Source organism: Chrysochloris asiatica, unplaced genomic scaffold, assembly GCF_000296735.1.
Source record: "Chrysochloris asiatica unplaced genomic scaffold, ChrAsi1.0 scaffold00105, whole genome shotgun sequence".
Lineage (NCBI taxonomy): Eukaryota > Metazoa > Chordata > Mammalia > Afrosoricida > Chrysochloridae > Chrysochloris > Chrysochloris asiatica.
This window is the reverse complement of record NW_006408623.1, coordinates 10,654,182-10,678,443: the sequence shown is the minus strand read 5'-3', so window position 1 is coordinate 10,678,443 and position 24,262 is coordinate 10,654,182. Positions and strand designations below refer to the sequence as shown.

At 44.2% G+C, this 24,262-nt stretch overlaps 1 protein-coding gene across 1 annotated transcript; it reads right to left on the bottom strand.

The window, feature by feature from the left end:
- Positions 1-5,951: 5,951 nt before the first annotated feature.
- LOC102831248 (putative scavenger receptor cysteine-rich domain-containing protein LOC619207-like) lies at positions 5,952-22,858 on the bottom strand. The gene is made up of 6 exons (XM_006867495.1): positions 22,501-22,858; positions 21,563-21,874; positions 20,536-20,856; positions 8,975-9,292; positions 6,716-6,826; positions 5,952-6,067 (listed from the first exon to the last, which is right to left on the bottom strand). The coding sequence occupies exons 1-6, from the start codon at positions 22,856-22,858 to the stop codon at positions 5,952-5,954; spliced, it is 1,536 nt and encodes a 511-aa protein (XP_006867557.1).
- Positions 22,859-24,262: the final 1,404 nt, after the last annotated feature.

The window sequence follows — 24,262 nt, the reverse complement described above, 5'->3', positions numbered from 1 at the left end:
GCCAACCAAATGGAAGAAATCCATATTTGTATCCATTCCAAAGAGAGGTGATCCAACAGAATATGGATATCATTGAACAATATCCTTAAGGTTGCTGTTAAGTGCTGTCGAATCAGTTCTGACTCATAGCAACACTGTATAGGGTTTCCAAGAAGTGCGTAGTAAGTTTGAACTGCTGACTTGTGGTTCAAATCGACCTTGCGGTCCAGTACTTATCCTACAGTGCCACCCCAGGACTGCATCCTTTAGTCACAATCTATCTGATGTCAGCAATGCTACCCCCAGTTTCACGTCCTCTTCAGGCAGTTCCCTGTCAATGTATTATTGCAGCAGTTTTTAAATTATCTTCAACAAAATTTTATTTTGTAAAACAACCCTGGCACACAACTTTCCTGATTATAAAAAATTCAGCATCCCCTTATTCTGTTTGAACAAGTGCCTCTTGGTCTGTGTATAGGTTCCTCATGAGCACGATCAAGTGTTCTGGAATATTCATTCTTCACAATGCTACCCATATCTTGTCATGATTTACACAGTCAAAAGCTTTTGCATAGTCAATAAAGCACAGGTAGACATATTTCTGGTATGTACATTTTACTAATATTACATAAAAGTAAAATTTTATTGAAGATAATTGAAAAACTGCTTCAATAGTACATCAAAAGGGAACTGCCAGAAACTCAAGACATATTCAGAAGAGGACGTGAAACTAGGGATAGCATTGCTGACATCAGATGGATTGTGATTGAAAGCAGAGAATACCAGAAATATACCTACCTGTGCTTTATTTACTATGCAAAAGTTTTTGACTGTGTGGATCATGACAAGCTATGGATAGCACTGCGAAGAATGTTCCAGAACACTTGATCGTACTAATGAGGAACCTATACATAGACCAAGAGAGGCAGTTGTTCAAACAGAATAAGGGGATGCCGAATTGTTTATAATCAGGAAAGGCGTGAACCAAGGCTGTATTTTTCCACCATACTTATTCAATTTGTATAATCAGAAAACAATTTTAAAAGCTGGATTATATGAAGAAGAACATGGTATCAGGATTGGAGGAAGACTCATTAACAACCTGCAATATGCAGATGATACAACCTTGCTAGCTGAAAGAGGAGAAGATTTTAAATATTTACTGATGAAGATCAAAGTATGATTGCACCTCAATGTAAAGAAAACAAAAATCTTCACAACTGTACCAATAAATAACATCATAATAAATAGAGAAAAGACTGAAATTGTCAAAGGCTTCATCTTGCCTGAGTCCACAATCAACACTCTTAGAAACAGCAGTCAAGAAATCAAAGCACGTATTGCATTAGGCAATTCTACTGCACAAGACCTATTTAAAGTGTTCAAGAGCAAAGACACCATTTTGAGGACTAAGGTGCACCTGACCCAAGCCAAGGCATTTTCAATTGTCTCAAAGCATGTAAAAGTTGGAAAGTGAATAAAATAAAATAAAGTGAAGACTGTAGAAGAATTGATGCATTGGTGTTGGAGAAGAATATTTAAAGTACTGTGGACTTCCAGAAGAACAAACAAATCTATGTTTGAAGAAGTATGCTCCTTAGAAGCCAAGATGGAGAGTGCGGGAAGTGGCTTGGCTTCTGCTGTTTGACACAGTCCGAACAGAAGGAGAGATATCATGCAAGGCAGATAGTTCTCAGAAGTTGCTTTCTATCTTCTCCCTAAGATAACTTTGAACTCACTTGTAAAAATATATAATATTGCCATATTTACAGCCTTTTACTATGAGCTCTATTAACCTTAGGGAAAAACTGGTCTGGCAACAATTGTTTTCAGCTTCAGTGGATTGAATTCAAAGGGAATTGTATGTGCCACTCCCATTCACAGAAAGCCTAAGTACAAAGTAACTGCATTTATGAGATCACAAAAGCAGATAACAAACTAAAGTGAAGCTGACCGACCCCTGTAGACCTCACCACAATCAATTACCAGCCAGAATTCACAAACCCCCACTATTACATACAGGCACCTACGTGAATAGGCAGAGAATAGTGACATAAGTGAAAGATGGTCTAAACTTAATAATCTACATTTCTTGCAGCAATTAGCCAGGTTGGGTCTTATGCCTCACAGCCTCAAAAGAAAGAAAAGACAAGAACACTGTAGTTAAGCAATTTAATGAAGACTTTTTTAGAAAACAAAATTAAGCAGATGTTAGTAATACTTTTACTATGAAAATAATAGTGTAGTATGTAGGATAGAAGATTGATAATCACCTAGTAGAAGCAATGAAGTAGTGTAGGTATTGATGATTAATAGAAACTTATATTACTAAGAGGATGTAATCAAGGGTCTGATAAATGGAAATTATTTGTGTAAGGTTTAACTTGATCTTTTAGTGGGAATAAGAAGAAGCAATTTATCACTTACATAGGAGAGGAGATGATGTCAAAAGGAAAGTGTTCAGTGGTTGAAAAATGAACAGGATATGGAAAGGTCAGTTTGGACATCACAGAAATACTTTTGTTAAGGTTATATAATCACAGAGTAAAAAGAATGTTGTGATTGAAACTGTGTAATAATTCATGGAAAAAGCAAAGTATCAAATCATTATGTACTGTGTAATTTTAAGTATAAAAATAAAGACTTGCTGAGCTGGGGCATAATGAAGGAGAGAGAAGAAAAGAGAGAGAGCTCCATCAGCCAACTAAGCAGAGGCTCCTCGATTGCTTTCATTTTTGCCGACTCCGCATCTCCTCTCGTGTCCCACAACCCTGCGAGAGCTGGACTCCCACAGGAGAGACTTCATCTCTCATACTTCAGACATAGTATCAGGAGGGACCAGTCCCTGGAGAAGTACATTTTGCTTGGTGAAGTGGAGAATCCGTGAAAAAGAGGAAGACCCCAATGAGATGGACTGACACTGTGGCTGCAACAACAGGTTTAAGCGTAACAACAATTATGTGGATGGTGCGGGACCCGTCAATGTTTCATCCTGTTGTGCATGGGGTCACTATGAGTTGGAACTGTCTCAACATCACCTAACAGCAAACAACAATAAAGGACAGAGGAAGTAAAGAGTCCAGAAAAACTTAATGAGAAGATTACTTCAAGTGGAGAGAATGTTGCCTTATGTGTGGGTGTTTCCTGATGAGTGTGTGCATGTGTCTGGCCACTGACAATCATCAAAGCAGTGACTGCCAAGGGTCACAGCTCTCTCCTTCCTGCCTGCCAAACTGCATTTGGTCTGCACCTACATTTAGTGATCCCCCAAAGTAGAATGAACACAGCTTCCACCATCTTTGCATGTTTTCAAACCCACACGAGGCCCCAGGTGACTCTGGAGGCTCCTTTAGAATTCTGCTTTGCTGTCAGGACTAGGGGGGATACGAACAGGTCACCATGGACGTCTGGCATGAACAGAGGTGTGGAGTGAGGGTCCCCACTCAGTTGAGGTTAGGACTCCAGTGGGGTCTTCTTCTGAAAGGAGCCCCCTGGTCTATCCCATGAGGACACTCCAGTCTTGCAGTGAGGCCTGCACCTGGGACAGTGATTAAAAAGTCAGCTCTTGAGTAAAAAGTGGCCAAGAGGCTCAGGACAGGGAAAGGTGGAAGGCGGGCTGAAGCCATTTTGGTGAACATTGGGTCATAAGCGGCAGATGTCCCTTTCTGGAACCCTTGCCCTCACCATACAGGCCACATGCTCTGTGGTGACTTCAGGCCACCTTCCTGAGTCTGGCCTGCTGGGGTCTGTTGCCCTGACCCAGGTAGACCCATGAAGTGGACAACCTCTATCGGATAGTTCACCGCAAGAGAGTAGGCCCAGATCCGAGGCAGTGCTTCATCACCAAGCTAGGTCAAGTAGAATCCATTCCCAATATGTACACAGCTCACCCAAAGTACTCTAAGTTTGAAATTTGTGGAAAGGAAAGTCCTGGATGCTTGTGGAGCTGTGTCTCATTTTGTTGAAGAGCTCTCATTTCCGAAGACCTGAAAAATCGAGACCTGCTGTCCACCCCTCATTCCATTTGAGTTGAGAAAACAGGTCTCCATTGTAAATTCTTCTGACAATTCCGGAAACTGCCCGCTGATACTTCTAATTTCTGCCCTCTTGCCTCTAGTCTCCCTGGACCCACCCAGAGCAGTTCCAGACCTAATAAGACACCTCCCTACACTGTGTTCTGTTGCTTCCCCAGATCAGTGCACCTTGGCCACCATGTTCCAGGCCAGCCAGAATTCTAGCAGATGCTCCAGTATCTGTTATGAGGTTAAAGGACTCACTGAGCTGCCATCGTGTGTCTGTCTCACCAAGAGGGTGCCCAGCAGGCAATGTCTCTTTTCCACATGTAGCCAATGCCCCTCACAGTTCCTGACTCCTGACTCTGAGAAGTGGGTGAAGGTACCACACACTTACCAGTGGCTGGTAAGTTGTGACATCAGCAGACACCACTGTGTCTGGTATCTGACTGAGAAGCCAGTTGTGTACAGTTAATGTAAGCTTGACCTGGCCCTCCTTGTGGCATAGGGCACACCTGGTGTGTGGCAGCCGGCCCTAGTCTCTCCTATGTCGCACCCACCTGGGCCCTCCCTCCCACTGAGTGCCCACATGCCCAACCACAGGGGTAATTCTGTGGGAACACAGGGGCCACTCTGGACCTGTGGCAAGAGAAAGCAGCCCACCCTGTAAGTGAGCTAACTTAGCAAGGGATGTGTGGTCACCTGGGACTGTGTGGAGACAAAACAGGTCCCCTGAGCTGAGGCACCCAGGACCAACCTTGTGTGATTGTCGTTGTTCAGAATCAGTTAATGCTCAAAATGCAACAGTTTTTCCTGTTTTGATACCACTAAGGGTGATGATGGCTGTTGTCAAACAGACGAAATTAATTTTTTTAAAGCAGCATCTAACTGTCTGTACATTCCTTGAACTTTGTCTCTATTAAAGTGAAATATGTCAAACTGAAGTTAGACTCCCAGCTGTGTGCATCTCGAACATTAGAAGCTATTGGTGCAACTCTGGGAAGATGAAAATCAAATGGCATTTGAGGGAGCTACTCAAGGAAGAGCAGTGGAGGAGCAGAGGGGCATGAGGGAGGGACAGACAGAGGCAAGACAAAAGAAAACCAAGCTAGCCAGTAGAAGATATATCTTAAAAAGCCATAAATCTCAACAATGCTCAGAAAACAATGGGTCCAATGAGGGATTAAACAGAGTAAATGGACTACAAGGGAGTTGGGGGACAGGCTTTCCAACTTTATGCCATTGCTTCCTCAGTAGACACACGTGGACCTGGCCAACACTCTTTTTATTTTATGAGGTTCTCACTGTGTGTGACTGGAACTCGGGTAGCATAGTGGTTATAAGTCGGGTTGCTAACCTCAAGCTTCAGCAGTTCAAAACTACCAGCCATTCCATGGGAGAAAGATGAGGCCTTCAGCTCTTGTACAAATGTACAGCCTTGGAAGCCCTCTACAGGACTGCTATGAGTCAGAACTGACTCCACAGCACATAACCACCACTGTGTGTGAAGTATGGAAAAGACTTTGTCATTGATGGCATGATGACACATGTATAAAATCTAAAGTTACTTAAAATTCTGTTTTTAAAAATTTACAAGGGGAGGGGAAAAAAGTAGACCCCTCCTTCTGATATGAAAAGCTCTCCAAACCATTGTTGAATGACGAAAAGCAGTTACAGAAAAGGACATATAGACGATACAATTTACATGACTTTTAAATCCACAAAACACAACTATAGGTTTGTGTGTACATTTGTGTTTGTCATAGATGCATGGGGAACTTTCTGGAAGGTTTAGACCACAACTGTCAGTGCCTCTGAGAAGGGGCTGGAGATAAGGGGACAAATGAGTTAAAGAAGGCTTGGAGTCTATCTGGATGGCTTGAAAAATTCAGTCCAACTGTAAGAAAATAAGGAACCATGACTTAGACAACATCATCCTGGAGCACGTAATCTCAGGCTTTATGAAGCTGTTTCCTCCAACATAATATCATCATAACCATGAGAGAAAGACTCGCCGTCGCCTCCTTCGTTGAGTGCAGGATGTGCATCCTGGGGGTCCAGCAGCCATTCTGAAACTGTTACAAAGGACACAGTGTCATCCCAAGGGCACTGTGTGGTGGTTTGGCCTGGGGAAGTGATAGGTCTAAGCACCTTCAGGTTACATAGAGATGTCACCAACCCAGCATTAAATAGAGCTCAGTCTCTACACATGAATTCAGCTTCCTGAAACATACTGTGACCGCTACAAAGAAAATCTTGCAATTCTTTGATGAACCTTGGGTCCTCCTGACATTCTATGCCCAGGTTCACCTCTACCAAACCCACCACCATGGATAGAGGTCCTTCCTAACAGGCTCGGCTTCCAACTGTATTCTCACTTATTTGGTTCTCCTACGAATCGGGCTGCGAACCTAAAGGTCAGCGGTTCGAAACTACCAGCTGCTCCGCGGGAGAAAGATGAGGCTTTGTACTCCCGTAAGGATTTACACCCTCGGAAACCCTGTACAGGGTCGCTATGGGTCGGAACCAACTCGACGGCACGTAACAACAACAACAACAACATTGCACTTGCTAAGGGACACTCTCATACCCATTTGATCAGAGACCTCATCAATCTGTGTGTCCTCCAGAGTCCTGGCCCAGGGCTCCCACCCCAAAGCAGAACAGCACAGACACATTTGTGGCTGCTGTGGCCACTGTGACCACTCCCAGGTCCTTCTCACCCTGGAACTCGTCCTCTATCCCCACAGTTTCCTCATACAGCTCTGGTGAAGGTACATCATTGATCACTTCATAGGTGGCTTCTCCAGGAGGCACCTCCAAGTCTCCCAGACCTAAGACCAATTGGCACAGGTAAGCAAAAGATGATACAAAGACACCTGGTGTGGCCACAGGCAGCCCCCCGCCCCCAGTTAGACTTTGCTCATGTAATAGGGGACAGAGAACTCTGGGTGGGGACTAAGAGAGCTGGCAATGCACCTGAGCCTTGTGTGGCCTCTGTCCCCAGGTCTAGAAAACAAGGTGCTTCCACCCAGAGAGCTCTGATACAGTGTCCAGGTGTGACCTCCCAGGATTCAGTTCAGTGTCCAGGGATCTGAGGCCTACTTACACTTCTAAGTCCCTGTCTTTGGCAGGTAAAAGGTGTTACAAGTTTCAACACCATTTGCAAGGATTCTAGCACCAGTCTGGAGATGTGCATAGCTCCTTGGTTTTTACCATATTTGGGTTGGGGTTGGGATGCACATACCCCTCTGCCTGGCTGGTATGATTTGGAGCAGAATCAGAAGGCCCCCGACCAATAGAAGACCAAGAAGTGTCCCCAGGACAATGCTGACTGTTCTGAGGAGCTGGCAGGACTCTGGAGCTGGCAGATGGCATGGTTCTGCAGAGGAAAAAGTCACAACTAAGCTGGTGGTGGACACGATGCCTGCATGCCAAGGTCACCTTGGTCTACATTCCCTCATCAGGAGACCTCCCCTCAAGAACTCACACCTACATTCATGTGGGAAAGCATCTGACTTCACAAGTGCTGGGGGCGGGGGGCGGGGTATCTACTGAGCAAAGCACCCCAAAGTCAGGCTAGTGTCTGCTAGTGTCTCAGGGACACTCGCTTGTGTGCAATGATGACTGTCACAGCTCTGAGTTAGAGGCTCCTTTGCACACAAGCAGACACCAACACTTGGTAGTAACTTTTGCTATCATCACCGATGAGGGATCTGCTTGTTCTCTGCACAAAGAATGAAACACAGGCATTTGGGAGTCAAAGGCAGGTCCAGAAAAGTAGAAACTGATGACCTTGCCTCTGACAGAAATGACCCCCACTCCCAGGACTGTACCTCAGTTGAGGTAAAGAAAAACATGCCTCCCCAGACTCCCATCCCAACAGAGAAGTTGATCCCAGGAGAATATACCAGCCCTCATCTGGGAACACAAGGATCTGGGTCAGGAGATGTTGGACACGTCAGACAGAGGGACGGAGAGGGGACAGGATGCACACCTGAGCAGGTCTCAGTGGATGAGCAGTTGAGGGTTTCCCGGGTTGCCTGCGGAGCTGCTCCTGCCCTTCCTGTGGAGGAAACAGGACCTAATGTGCTGTACAGGACACCTTTATAATACTGCCCAATACCTTCAAGGTGTTCATTTCTGGACCTCCTCTCCTGTCCAAACACACACGCGTCTGCCAGCTGGACTTACTAAAGGAAAGAGTGCTCTGTTTTCAGTCAACAGAGCTTCCCACAATAGCAGCAATGGAAGCTCCACACAGTGTCCCTGGTGTCTCCGGGATGCATCCCGAGGAGTGTCCTCAGAGATGCCCTTGCACCCAATGGCCCTGTGTTGCCTACCAGGTGGGGGGGGGAGGTGAGTGGGGGGCGCACAGACTCATACAGCTCATATTTCACTGCTTTTGTGGAAGCAGTCAATCTAGGACTTCTTTCCATCAAATTAAGATTCCATGCCAAGAAAATAACGGGCGGAATTGCGGTCCCAGCAGCAGTTACAGCTCCACGGCTGGAGCAGGAAATTTAGTCCTTGGGGACAAACAAGCGCGGCCACAGGGGGACTTAGCACACGATTTCCAGCTCTGCCCCGGGGTTACCCAAGTCAGGAGCCCCAGTGTGGTGGCACTAAGTCTGGCACCGCACCCCCACTGCACCAGGTCCCAGTGTAGGAGACTTCCGGGCACCCCGCACAGGGCCTGCTGTGGTTCTGCAGATAGAGGGGAGTCTGCGCGCCTGGTCCTTACGTCGGGTGTGGAGGTTGACAACACACAGGAACGCTGTCATTCTCCTTGTGTCTGCAGTCGTGCTAACCCCATCCCCACGAAGGCCACTTCCACAGCGCCAATTCTGGGCCCCCAGTCAGATGCGGACCCCAGGACGCCAAGAATCTGACCGCAGCCTAGCTACCTGTAGACCAGGTGAGCGCCGATCCAGTCAGTCATCAGCCAGACACGCTCAGAGGGTCCTTGTGAGGTTACTCACCAGAGCAAACGACGCCGGCGTCCGGCAGACTCTCTACGGGCACCAGCAGCGACATGGACAGGTTGCACTGGTCCAGGTGGCTCTCATTGCCCAGACAGCGCGCGTGCTGCAGCCCTACGGGCACAACGCCGTAGCCTGGAGCAGGAGCGTCATAGGCTCCCTCTGCCGTCCCGCACTGAAGCTGCCTGCACACGACGGCGGCGCCCCGCAGGTCCCAGGCGTCGTCCAGGACGCGGCTCCACACCCCATCCAGGGATATCTCCACACGTCCATCACAGCGACTCTGCCCGTCCCTCAGACGCAGGGCACGGTAGACACCTAGAAAAGGCAGGTGCAGGGGAGAGGCCTCTAGGGTCTCAGAGATAAGTGACCTGGGTGGAGAACTGACCTGTGTTCCCACAGAGGCCTGTCCAGCCCTGGTTCGCTTCCCTCTGAGCCCCTACTTGTCTCCTTTCTGTCCTCTTCTTCTCCCCCCATCCCTCCTTCCCCCACACACACCTCCCTGACAGCTAGTTGGCCATCCTTACCCTAACATTGACCTTATCACCTGCTTTAAACCATTTTCCATGTCCTTGTGTATTGGCCTCTGAATAGATTCTCCTGTCTTGATAAGCCCCTGGGCTTCCCTGCTTCCACCAGACTGCCCATCACACCTTCTGCATGCCGTAAAAAGTGATGACAATAAAGAAAACATTTATCTGGGAAAACTTTCAGAATCAACTGGTTTTGGGACTCTAGGATAGAATCAAAAACATATAATAACCCGAGGAACTGTTAATGAAGAAAGAAGAGGAAGTAAAGAAGGGCAGAGCACAAGATCAGCAGTTCAAACACACCAGCCACTCTCGGAAACCCTATACAAGGTCACTATGAGTCAGAACTGACTCCAAGGCATATGCCAACAACAACAGTCTTTAAGCACATATTTCTCCATCAGAGTAGCCAGTGAGTTCAAACCTTTAGGTTAGTAGCTGGGTGCCTAGCCTGCACGATGAAGTCTTCTTTATGCCCGTTAAACGCTACTGTGTCATTTCTGACTTATAGCTAGGGTTTCAGAGGAGTGGCTCGTGGGTTTGAACTGCCAACCTTGTGGTTACCAGTCTAGTGCTTATCCTAGAGTGCCACACTAGAACTCCTATGCCCATTCATAGGAAATGCAAATAAATTAATAGCTGTCCCTGAGGAAACTCAGTTATTAAATTTACTAGACAAAGACTTTTAATTATGGAAGTGAAAAATACAATAATTGAAATGAAAATTTAATTGGACAGGTCCAACAGCAGATTTGAGCACTCAGAGGAATCAGAAAGCTTGAAAACAGAACAAAAGTGATTATCCAGTCAGAGGAGCAAAAAGAAAAGAATGAAGAAAACCAAACACAGTTTACAGGATTTGTGGGATGCTATCAAGTGGCCAACACAATGAGAATCCCAGAAGGAGAGGAGAGAAGGTGGCAAAAAGAATATTTGAAGGGTTGAATATATAGAATATAAATATAGAATTATATATATTGAAAATATATATATAACATATATTTTGTTATTGTTATGTTATGTGCCATCGAGTCGGTTCCGACCCATAGCGACCCTGTATAGGGTTTCCGAGGGTGTAAATCTTTATGGGAGTAGAAAGCCTTATCTTTCTCCCGCGGAACAGCTGGTAGTTTCGAACCGCTGACCTTTAGGTTCGCAGCCCGATTCGTAACCACTACGCTACCAGAGCTCCTTATAACATATATATATATATGTGTGTGTGTGTGTGTGTGTGTGTGTGTGTGTGTGTGTGTGTGTGTTGAAATCTTCCAAAATTGGATGAAGGGCATGAATCTAGACATTCTTGGGTTCATTAAATTTCAAGTAAAATAAACCCACAGAGAGCCACACAAAGACACATGATAAACAGTCAGAAGCCAAACAGGAAGAGATACTTTAAAAGCAGCGAGAGAGAAGTGGCTTCTTAGGTTAGCCTCCTCATGATGCGCTGTTGCTGCTAAACATGTGTTGCAGTAGTTTGTTTGCTTGTGACTTTCCTACATCATTTTTTGTAAAGATCGTATTCTTCATTGTTTATTACACTGAAGTCTCCATTCTTTTAGCTTGCTGATCATCGAGTGGTTTAATCTTCAGTAATATTAAGTCAATTTCTCATCAGAAATTCTTCCTACCAAACTGTGGGATGACATATTTAAAGTGTTAAAAGAAAAAGACATCATCAAGAATTCTATCACAAACACTATTATTTAAAAATAAAGGAGAAATTAAGACATTCCTAGATCAACAAAAGATGAGGGAGTTTGTTACTAGTAGACCAGCCTGACCAGAAATACTAAAGGGAACTCTTCAGATTGAAATTAAAAGACAGTAGGCAGGTCCTGGTGTGGTGCTTTAGGATAAGCACTGAACAGCTAATCACAAGCTAACCACAGGTTGGTAGTTGAAATCTACCATCCGCTCCTTGGAACTCCCCTACAGGGTTGCTATGAGTCGGAACCAACTCAACAGCACAACAAACAATAAGTTGAAGCCACATGAAGAAATAAAGAACAAACCTCACAGTCAATAAATAAATATAAAAGCCAAATTATTGTATTTCTATCTTTTATACCCTATTCATTTTCTAAATATAAAAAGTAAATGCACAAAACAACTACTAACATGCTAATGGCCCATAATCTATAGAGATGTAATTTATGACAATAACAACATAAAGGGGGACATTGGAGCAGGATAGGAACCAAGTTTTTTGTATAGAATTGAAGTTTGTGCATGTTAAGTGCTGTCAAGTTGGTTCCAACTCATAGTGACCCTGTATGAGGTTTCCAAAGAGCAGCTGGTGAGTTTGAACTGCTGACCTTGTGGTTCACAGTCTAGTGTTGATTTTACAGTGCCTCAAAAAGTTAAGTTGGTATTAGTTTAAGATAAATTTTAAAAACCCATTGCCAAGAAATAGATTTCGACTCATGTAACCCCACAGGACAGAGAAGAACTGTTCCCGAAGAGTTTCCAAGGCTGTAAATCTTTAGGAAGCAGGCTGCCATATTGTGTTCTCCTACGAAGTGCCTGCTGGGTTCAAACCACTGACTTCTGGTTAGTAACCAAGCACTTAACCACTGCACCACCAGGACCAGATGGTTATAAATTTCAAATGTGTATTTTAATTCTCTGGATAACTACTAAGAAAATAACTTTAAAATACACAAAGAAATGAGAAAAGAACCAAAATGGTACACTAAGGAAAAAAATCAAACACAAACAAACGCAGTAATGAATGAGTTGAAGAATAAAAACAATAAGACTTGTAGAAAACATATAAAATGACTGAATCAATTGCCTTATTTGCAATTAATTTAAGCATAACTGGATTAGAAGTTCCAATTAAATGCAGAGTGAAATAACAGGTGAAAAAACATGACCCAATTATATATTGTTATTGTCGTTGATGCCATCGAGTCAGTTCCAACACACAGCAACCCTATATAGGGTTTGCAAGGAGCATTTGATGAGTCTGAACCACTAGCCTTGTGGCTAGCAGTCTAGTGCTTATCCTACAGCACTACACCAGGACCCCAATTATAGCTTAATTGAAAGTGAAAGGATGAAAATATATATAAGTGTTTGAACCAAAACCGTTTAGTTACTTGTCAGTGCTTAAACATTTTTACCACCCAAGGACTCCTAAGCAAACAAAAGACAGCTAGGAAGGCTATACTAATATCAAACAAAATAGACATTAAGTCAAAGATTGTTACAAGCAAAAAATAGTGCATTTATACACTGATAAAGTTGTAAATCCACCAATGTTGTTGTTGTTTAGTGCCATTAAGTCAGTTCTGACTCATAGTGACTCTCTATAGAGTTTCCAAGGAGCAGTTGGTAGGTTTGAACTGCCAAGCTTGTCGTTCACAGTCCAGTGCCGATCCTACAATGCCATAGCACCCCAAAATATACTAAACAAAAGCTGACAGAATTTAAGTGATAAATAGACAAGTAAGCAATTATAGTTGACTTTAATACACCCACTTTTAATAATGGAAACAATCAGGAATAAGATCAATAAAGAAATGGAAGACTTGAACAACACGGTCTATCAACTAGACCTGACAGCAAAATATATATTCATCTTGTGCACACAGAATGTTCTACAGTACAGACCATGTGTTGGACCATAAAACAACCTTCAGTAAACCTGAAAAGACTGGAATCTATATAAAATATAAATTTTATATACTCTGGCTACAATGAAATGAAACTAGAAATCAATAATGAAAGAAGAACTGGAAATTTTACAAATGTGTGAAAATTAAACAAAACATTCATAAATAAGTTATGAATTCACAAGGAAAATTAGAAAATTCTATAAGATGAATAAAAATTAAAACACAACATAAAGATATGCGATGTGGTGAAAGCGTGGTCAGAGGGAAATATATAACTGTACATTTTTTTAAAAAAATAGAAATTAACAACCTATTTTACACCTTCACAAACTAGAAAAGGAAAAGAAAGATCAACTCAAACTAAAAGATGGAAAAAAATAATAAATACTAAGAGACAGTAAATTAAATAGACAATAAAAACTAGTACAATCAATTAAACTAAAAGTGGCTCATTGAAAGGACTAACCAAGAAAAAAAAAGTAAATACTCAAATTATTAAAGCAGAAATGAAAATGGAGATATTGCTATAAATCTTACAGAAAGAAGTAATAGACTTTGATGAATATTTGCATGCCAACAACATAGAAAATCTAAATGACATGGAGAAATTTCTATAAACAGATAAAAGACCAAAACTGACTCAAGAAGAAGTAGAAAATCTTACAAACCTATAAAAAGGAAGAGAACAAATCAATAACAAAAAGCCTTCCAACAAAGAAAAGTCCAAGACCATAAAAATACACTAGTAAATTCTACTAACTATTTAAAGAATGAATACTAATCCTTCTCAAAATCTTTCCAAACACAGAAGAGGAGGAAATATTGCCTAACCCTTCTATGAGGCCAGTACTACTCTGATATCAAAGCCAAAGACATCACAAGACAAGAACATTGCATACCAACATCTCTCATGAATAAAGATGCAAAAATCCTCAAGAAAATACTAGCAAATTAATACAACAGCATCAGGTAGGATTTATCCCAAGAATGAAGGGATGGATCAACATAAGAAAATCAAGCAATGTGATACACTGTGTACATTTCTTAGGACTGCAATAACAAAATGCCACTAACTGGATGGCTTTTAAGAACAGAAACTTACTGTCTCTTAGTTCTGGAGGCTGGGAGTCCTAGGTCAGGGTGTTAACCATGTTGATTCTTTCTGAGACTTTGAGTGAGAATCTGTTTCATGCCTCTTCAGTCCTATTTCTGTTAGCCCCAAGTGTTCCTTGGCTGCAGAATCAAATGCCATTCTTCCTTTGTATCCCTGTCTCTTTGCAGCTTCTTACTTATAAGGACACCAACCATACTGCTCCAGTATGGCTTCATGTTAATCAAACTGGTAACATCTTCAAAGACCGTATTTCTAAACAGGCTCACATTCACAGGTAGAAGAGTTAGACACAATAGCATACAGCATCTTAATGGAATGAAGGCTAAAACAAAGCATAATCATCTCTGTTAATACAGGAAGAGGATTGAACCAAAACCAGAACTCTTCATTATTAAAAAAAAAAAAAAGTCACTAAGAACCTAAGAATAGATAGGAAATCCCTCAAATTCATATGAAATCTCAAGGGACCCCAAGTAGCCAAAACAATCATGAAAAGATAGGACATAGCTGTACAACCTACATTTCCAGCCTTCCAAACTAACTATGAACCTGCAGTAATCAACACAGTGTGGTACTGGTGTAAGGACAGAGAATAAATCGATGGAACAGAACTGAGAGTTTATCAACAAACCCATATATGTCAATGGATTTTTAACAAACGAACCAAGACTATTAAGTAAGGAAAGAAGAGTCTTTTCAACAACTGGTGCTGGGACAACTGGATATCAACATACAAAATAATTGAGTTTGCCCTTGTTGTTCTTAAGTGCCGTCGAGTCGGTTCCAACCCATAGTGACCTGTACAGGATTTCTGAGGAGCAGCTGGTGAGCTTGAACTGCCGACCTTGCAGTTCAAACGGCTTTGCAGTCTGGCACATTAACTCACAGTGCCACACCAGGACTCCTTACCTCACACCATATACAAAAATTTGCTTAAAAATGGATCAATTACCTAAATGTAAGAGTTAAGATTATAAACACCTTAAAAATATACAGAAAGGTAAGTGTCCATGATCTAGGATCTGGCAATGGGTTCTTAAATATAATTCCTAAAGCACAAGCAGCCAAAGGGAAAAAATGGATCATTTGGACTTCATAAAAATGGAAAACCTTTATGTATCAAAGAACCATCAAGAAAATGAAAAGACTTCCACACAAAAAAAAAAAAAATAGGAGAAAAACTAGCAAATCATCTACATAACGTTGTTGTTGTTAAGTGATGTCAAGTTGGTTCTGACTCATAGCAATCCTGTAGAGTCTCTGAGGCTGGAAATTTTTGTTAGAAAAGAAAGATTCATTTTTCTGCCAAAGAGTAGCAGCTGGACTCACACCACCAGCCTGCGGCTCAGAATCCATTGCTTATCCTACGGTCAATGTTGGTTTTGTGGCAGAATGTTCACCTTCCATTCAGGAGAGCAGGTTCAATTCCTGGCAAACGCACCTCAAAGCACAATCATAACTAGTCTATCAGTGGGGGCTTACATGGTACTATAATGCTGAACAGATTTCAGTGGAGATTCCAGATTAAGATGAACTAGAAAGCAGGGCTTGTCCATCTGAAAAGTCCTCCAGTAAATACCCCATGGATGACAACAGTCTGATCCCACAATGTATTGGGTCCTCCTGAGTTGGAGGTCACTTCAGTGGCTACTAATAACAACAACATCCTGAATATATAAAGAATGCTTACAAATCAAAAAGAAAAGACAAAGGCCTCCATTTTTAATGGGCAAAAGACTTAAACAGACATTTTTCAAAGAAGGTATACAAATGACTAACAACCACATGGAAAGATGCTCAACATCATTACTCATTAAGGAAATATCACTTCATATCCACTAGAATGGTTACCCACTGCATGTCTGTCAACTTGTCCTACTGTGGTGGCTTGCATGTTGCTGGCGCTGATAGAAGCTATGCCGCTGGTGTTTAAAGTACTAGAAGGATCACCATGATGGTCAGGCTTCAGTGGAGATTCCAGACTCAGAGGAAGGAAGTGGAGGACTGCTTCTGAAAACGTAGTCACTGGAAACCTTATGAATAGCAGTGGAACATTGCCAGAAGGTGAACCCATCAGGTTGACAGGCACTCAAAATGTGACTGAGGAAGAGCTGCCTCCTCAAAGCACTCAATCTTAATGACACGAATGGAGCAAAACTTCTTTTGTTGATGTGGAATGACTCAAAATGAGCCAAAAAACAGCTGCAAACATTGGTTAATAATCAGAACATGGAATATGCAAAGTATGACTCTAGGAATATTTGAAGTCATCAAAGTGAAATAAAACACTGAAGGATCGATCAATACCATAGGCATTGTTGTTAAGTGCCATCAAAACAGTTTCAACTCAGAGTGACACAGTATAGGGTTTCCAAGGAGCAACTGCTGAGTTTGAACCACTGCAAGGTTCAAACCGACCTTGCAGTCCTGCACGTATCCTATAGCTCCACACCAGAACTCTTAGACATTGGTGTTGTTCTTGTTATTGTTGTACTGTCAAGTGAATTCCAACTCATAGCAGCCCTGTATAGGGTTTCCAAAGAGCATCTGGCGGATTTGAACTGCTGACCCTAAGATTCACAGTCCATTGCTTATCCTACAGCACCACACCACAGTGAGCCAAAAAAAGATGGCCCGGTAATGGCCATCTTGAATCAAACAATCGTATGGTCTACTATGTCAGAAATGACAAACTGAGGAGGAACATGGTCACATACATCATTAAAAAGAACATTTCAAGACCTATCCTGAAATACAATGCTATCAAAATAAGATAATATCTATACACCTACAAGGAAGATCAATTAATAGAGTTATTCAAAGTTGTACACCAACCACTAAAGCCAAACATGAAGAAATTGAAGAATCTAACTTCTGCTATCTGAAACTGATCAAATGTACAGTCGAGAGGCATTAATAACTACTCATGATTGAAATGGAGTCCTGGTGTGGCGCCAGACTGCAAAGCCATTTGAACTGCAAGGTTGGCGGTTCAAGCTCACCAGCTGCTCCTCAGAAACCCTCTACAGGGACTCTAAGGGTCAGAATCGACTTGATGGCACTTCACAACAACAAGTGATTGAAATGCAAAAGTTGGGAAAAAAGAGGAAGGATTAGTAGTTGGAAAATATGACCTTGGTAATAGAAATAATGCCAGAGATAATATGAAAGGATTTTGCAAGACCAAAGTCTTATTCATTGCAAATACTTCTTTTTCAACAAAATAAATAGTGACTATAGCTTAGTGGTTACAGGCTGCGAACCTCAAGGTCAGCAGTTCGGAACTACCAGCTGTTCCGCAGGAGAAAGATGAGGCTTTCTGCTCCCATAAAGATTTACAGCCTTGGAAACCCTGTACAGGGTCTCTATGAGTCAGAACCAACTCCACCACATAACAACAACAACAAACCCATGAACCTCACCAGATGGAGTATAGAAGAATCAAATTGACTATATCTATAGCAAAGATGATAGAGAAGTTCAATACCACCCGTCAAAACAAGGACAGACAGAGGCCAGCTTTGGAAGACACAATCAATTGCTCATATGCAAATTCAAGTTGAAACCAAAGACAAATTTTAAAATCCACAAAAGGCAATATATGACCTTGAATTTGTTGTTGTGCTTGTCAAGTGCTGTTGAGTTGGTTCTGACTTCCAGTGAGTCTGTGTAGGGTTTTCAAGGAGTGACTCTTGGATTTTAGCAGTCCAGTGCTTACCCTACAGCACCACACCAAGACTCAGACCTTGAGTATACCCCACTGAAATTTACATACCATCTGAAGAAGCTATTTGGTGCACTAGACACTAATAATTAAAAACCAGAAATGTGGAATAACATAAAGAACATCATACATGAAAAAAGCAAAAACTCATTAAAAAGACAGGGAAAAAAAGAACATTTCCAGATGGGTGTCCAAAGAGACTCTTGAACATAGAGAGGTTAAAGCAATTGGAAGAAATGATGAAGTGAAAAAAGCTGAGCAGAAAATGTCAAAGGGCAACTTAAGAAGATAAAGTATTACAATGAAATCTGCAAATAACTGGAATTAGAGACTTAAAAAAAAGAACATGCTTGTACATCTCAAGGAAAAAGAACTGAAGGAAAAATCTGAGCCTTGAGTTGCAATATTGAAAGATGTTGTTGTTATTGTTATGTGCTGTAGAGTTGGTTCCGACTCATAGCGATCCTGTATAGGGTTTCCAAGGCTGTAAATCTTTACGGAAGCAGAAAGCCTCCTCTTTGTCAAATGAAACAGCTGGTAGTTTCGAACTGCTGACCTTGAGGTTCGCAGGCAGATTTGTAACCACTAATAGGTAGCGTAGTGGTTACGAATCGGGCTGCGAACCTTAAGGTCAGCGGTTCGAAACTACCAGCTGCACCGCGGGAGAAAGATGAGGCTTTCTACTCCCGTAAAGATTTACACCCTCGGAAACCCTATACAGGGTAGCTATGGGTCAGAACCGACTTGATGGCACATAACAACAACAACATGCTACCAAAGCTCCATTGAAAGATAGTATGAGCAAAATATTGAACCATGTTGTTGTTACTGTTGTTAGGTGCCATCAAGTCAGTACTGACCCATAGCAACCTTATGCACAGCAGAACGAAACACTGCCTGATCCTGGGCCAACCTCACTACTGTTGCCACGCTTGAGTCCATCGATGCTGCCACTAGCCAATCCATCTCATTGGGGGGGTCTTCCTCTTTTTCTCTGACCCTCCACCTTACCAAACATGATATCCTTCTCCAGCGAATGGTCCCTCCTGACAATATGTCCAAAATATGAGAGATGAAGTTTGGCCTCCAAGGACCACTCTGGCTGCACTTCTTACAACAAAGATCTATTTATTCTTTTGGCAGTCCATGGCATTTTCAATATTCTCCTCCAACACCATAACTCAAAGGCATCAATTCTTCTACATTCTTCCTTATTCACTGTCCAACTTTTGCATGCGTATGAGGTTACTGAAAATACCATAGCTTGAGTCAGGCACACCTTAGTCCTCAAGCTGACATCTTTACTCTTCAAAACTTAAAAAAGGTCTTATGCAGCAGATTTGCCTAATGCAATATGTTATTTGATTTCTTGACATCTGATTCCATGAGTTTGATAATTGATCCAAAAGTGATATAGATCCTGGGAAACAACTTGTTGGTTCAAAAGTTATACATAAAATTGCCATATGATCCAGCAATTACACTTCTAAATATATATCCAAGAAAAATAAAAATATATGTCCACAAAGAACCCTGTGCCCAATGTTCACAGCAGCATAACTCATAATGGCCAAATGGTGGGAACAACCCAAGTACACACATAGCTAAACAAAATGTAGTATATTCATATAATAAAACATTATTCAGCCAAAAAACAGTTTTAAAATACTGGTACATACCTCAACTTGCATGAACATTATGCCAAGTGAAAGAAGCTTGACACAAAAGTTTACATGTCAGTTATCTCTGGTGTATGAAATATTCATAATAGGCAAATCCATAGAGATAGAAGCAGATTGGTGGTTGTCAGTGGGCTGGGCGGGGCATGGGAAGTGACTGCAATGAGTATGAGACAGTTTTTGAAGGGAGGTGGTAAAATTTCTGGACTAAGAGCGGTGCTGGCTGTGAAACACCACAGTGTACTACATGCCACTGAACGGAACAACTGAGATGTTTAAATAGGTGAAGTTTATATTTGTGAGTTTTACCATAACAAAACAAATCAGCATTCAAATCCCTCTGAGTGAGGGAATAAGTACCTTATTGGTTTCTGAGTTCTCAAAGAGCCCCCAACCTGGGAGCTCTGAGAGCTTGGCCTTCCCTCTCTAGACAAGTCCCGGGAATCTTTTGTAACACCCTGCAGAAAACCAGGGAGTCCTGGCTTGGAACTGATTCGATACTAAAGGCCAGACTTGCACCACGTCCACCAACAGCCAGCTGGGAAACCACTGACCTAATGCCCTCAGCCCTGGGACTGTGGGGGAGGAAATGGGGACTGTCACAGAGGTGACAAGGCACAAGTGAGGCCAAAAACAAACGGGGAGAAAGAAACAGATGGAGGGAGATAGACTGTTCCCAAGAATCAAGCATGGCTGAGGCAGAGTCCACACCTGGGCCAAGGATGACAGTGATGGAAAGGGACATGGGCCCTGAGCTCTCCACTCCCACCTTCACCCCAACTGTCTGCCATCACAGAACAGAATCTGTCGCAGAGTCTCCCATACCTAGTGAGCCCACTCCACCCTGCTCACATCCTGCCTTGGAGACACAAGGTTTCGATTACTTACTTTCTCCTGAGCACCTGAGCCCTGCATCATGGCTGTGGTTACAAAGCTCCCAGTGTCCAGGGCCCCGAGGGCAGTCAAACAGCAGGGACTCATTGCCCATGCAGTGGAAGGCCTCAGTCCACACGGGCCCAGAGCCCCTGCCAAAGTGTGCACCCCTAGGTGTGGAAACAGCTGAGCCACAATGCCGCTCTCTGCAGATCACGTTGGCCGTGGGCAAGTCCAGGTCAGCCTCGCAGATGGTGCCCCAGGTCAGCCCCCGCCGTACCTCCAGAAGCCCAGCGCAGGTGTGGTCTCCGCCCACTAGCCGGGCCTCCATGTGCCCTGGGAACAGATGATGTTCTGTGCAGCCCCCAAAGGACAAAGGACTCCCAGAACCCCTTGAACTAAGGCAAGTTCTGTGAGGCCTCTCTGTAGGCTGACCAGATCCTGTCCTATTCTTGAGTCCCTCAGGGACAAGAGCATGTAAGGGGACTCAGACACCTGGCCTGGTTCAGCCCTGAGAGAAGGCAGCTCTGTCTTGAGGCATGCATCTTGGAAACACGTAATCCTTCAGATTCCACCAGGATTGGATGAGAACAGCCCCTACCACCGCCCTGCACACACCAGGATCCCACATCTGTATTTAACATGCCCCCCAATATGGACCTGGTCTCTAGCTTGTCATTTTAATAACCTGGTCAGATTTTAAACCTAATGCCCAGCCACACCCCAAGCCAAAAAAAATCAGACCCTGTAGAAGGGACCTGGCATCAGTAGCATTGAATCTCCCCAATGATTGCAATGTTGGGAAGCAAGACCCTCAGGGACTGTGACTCCCTCTCTCCCTAGACAGAGTGGCACCAGGGACAAGATAGCCTCTTACTGGCAGAACAGGTGAGCAGGCACTTCAGCCAGGATAAACAGCAGTTACCTCCCCCACCCCCTCACCCCACCCCTACCCCGGCTTATAAGAATCTCAGTCTCCACACCCAACCCTGGTGGGCTGGTACCATTGTTGACCCCCATCTCAGAGATGAGGGCAACTTACCTGAACATACCACTACAGTATTTGACGAATGATCACATTGGTCTAGGAGGTTCAGGTTGAACCTGCAGTTGAAGATGTGGGTCTCTGTCCCCTGGCAGGTCACAACCTTCAGCTGCTCAGCCCCCAGGCTCCCTTGGAGGTGGGCTGTGGACCCCTGGAGTGCCGATCCACACCCCAGCTGTCTGCAAAAGATGCTGGCCTCCTCCTTGGGCAAGCCACACTTCAGAATGATGTCAGCCTGCATCTTTATCTCAAAGGTTCCAGTGCAGGGGCTACTCCCTCCACTCAGTTGCAACGATGCCAAGTTCCCATCTGCACAAACCAGGTGGGAGCCACAACTCCAGTCCTCACCTGAGCAGTGCCCGGGGTGAGAGGCTCCCTCAGGGCCTTTGTGAAGGGTGAGACCAGGAGGGGTGCCCACACCAGCAGCCCATCATGAGACTGGACTCTTGGGAAGTGAGGGGCAGCAGCCTGCTTTCTCCTTGGGTCACCCCTACAGTTGTGGCCCCTGACTGAAGACTGACTGAGCTCCTGCCCTCTGCTGGAAGGGGTGCAGACCTCAGAGACCCCACCAGAGTGAGAAGGAGGGTAGAGGGACCCTCCAGGCCTGTGAGGGGAGGTGCCACCTCTGTTCCCAGAACACCCAAGCTGGGTCAGCACAGTGTCTTTTACACAGCGTCCTGTCCCGTGGCTTCCCACAGCCTCTCCCTGTACAGACACCCCTCCCCATCATCCCTCACATGCTCCTCTGAAGCCTCAGTGGCCAATCAGACGAGCTGACTAGGGTCAGAAGAGGCCCCAGCAGAACAACTCAAAAGCTAGTTCTGGTGGATCTATGGGAGGTATCCTTCCTGGAGGTCACAGACTGCATAGTGCACTTAGGAGGTTGGATAGTGGTTTCTTCCCAGGGGCCCTTTGTGGGGTGAAGGTGGTCTTACCTGAGCAGTGCACAGCACTAATGCACTGACACCCACAGTCCCACGTTGTCCCCCACGGCCCCAAGGAGCACTCCCAAAGCGAGGACTCTGCACCCTGGCAGTGCACACCCTGGAGCACGACCTGTGGGCTCTCTTCAGGCTGAATCACATATGTGGGGACTGCAAGGGCTTTACCACAGTCCAGCTGTCTGCAGACCAGGGCCGCCAGCTCCAGGTCCCAGCTGTCCCCACACAGGAGGCCCTGCTGCCCATGGTATCCAACCTGCACGAGACCCTCACAGTGGTGTCCTCCCCGGAGCAGCTGCAGGAACTCCCCCTTTAGGTCTTCAGAGGCGAGAGTGCAGGAAAGGCCAACCATGGCGAAGAGGCATCTGGGAACTTCTGACAAGAATTTTTAAAAATTAGCAACGTATACATTTCACCTCACTTCTTTTGAATGATGTCCATAGAATTCATGATGTAGAACGGAAACAAGGGGGGTCTGGGGATCATTTCCTGTGGAATTTCCATAGAGCTGAGGGCTCATCTTTCACATGTAACGTAAATTGTTCACAGAAAGGAACTGCCTCATCACTTGGAATGCTAACAGACTTCAGGCCTTGGGGCATCCTCGGCCACCTGGGACCCCAGCTGGGAATCAGAAGGACCAAGGGCTTGACCTGAGGGACCTGATGTCTGTGGCCCCCACCCCTTGTTAAAGGTGCACAGAGCGCGACACTGCCATTGGTGCATCAATCCTTAGGGTCCTGCGATGGCAGCTGCCACTCACCTTCAGGAAAGATCCGGCTGACCAGAAGAAGGGTCCACAAACTCTCCAGGCTTGGGCTCATCGTGTGTCACGTCTGCTGCAGTCACCCTTCCAGCAACTCACCACAGATGTGTGGTCTGCTTGCTTGGTTGGGGAGGAGTGGCACGTCGCAGGAGGAACCAAAGAGTGCTCACTCACAGTCCTGATGAGAAACTTATCTTCACAAAGAACACCAGCTTTCAGGGGTATGTCATGGGGCCAGGCAGACTTCCTGCAGAGCTGAGATCCACGCAGACCAGGTGTGAGGCAGACAGAGGGGTGTTCACTCAGCTCGCCTGGGGCAGAGCCCAGAGTCTTGCAGCCTATAGGGAGAGGATGCCATTTCTGAGCAATACCCTTAGAAGTGTGTCTGACATGGCCCCAGCCATGTGTCTTCTAGCAAAGAGTCCTACGAACACCACTCTGCATGAGGTTATTCTCCTTAGGAAAGTCCATACCAACGCACAGAGACCCTGTATAGGGTTTCCTAGGAGCAGCTGTTGGATTTCAACAGCTGACCTTGCAGTTAGCAGTCCAGTGCTTATCCTACAGTGCCACTCCAAAATATTCAAGAGAGAGGGTTCAATAAGCAAAAGGACACACATGAAGGAATACTAGTCAGCCATTGAAAATGGTGGCGGTTGTGGTGTGCCATAGAGTCACTGCCAACTCGTAGTGACCCGGTTTGGGGTTTCCGAGGCTGTAAATCTCTATGGGACCAGAAAGCTTCATCTTCCTCCCGAGGAAATGCTGGTATTATATAAAGACAAGTCTGTGTGTTCGCTACATATTTAAGCAGAAAAGATATAGAAAATACAGAATGTGTACTGTGATGTATGATTGTAAATCATACTCACATCTGTGCAAAGAAAATTCCTCAAAAACTTCCAGTGTTTGTTTCTGAATGGTAGAATGGTGTTGTTTTATTTTTATACAGTTTTGTTTTATGTTTTATTTTTTTGCAAAAGTAAATGT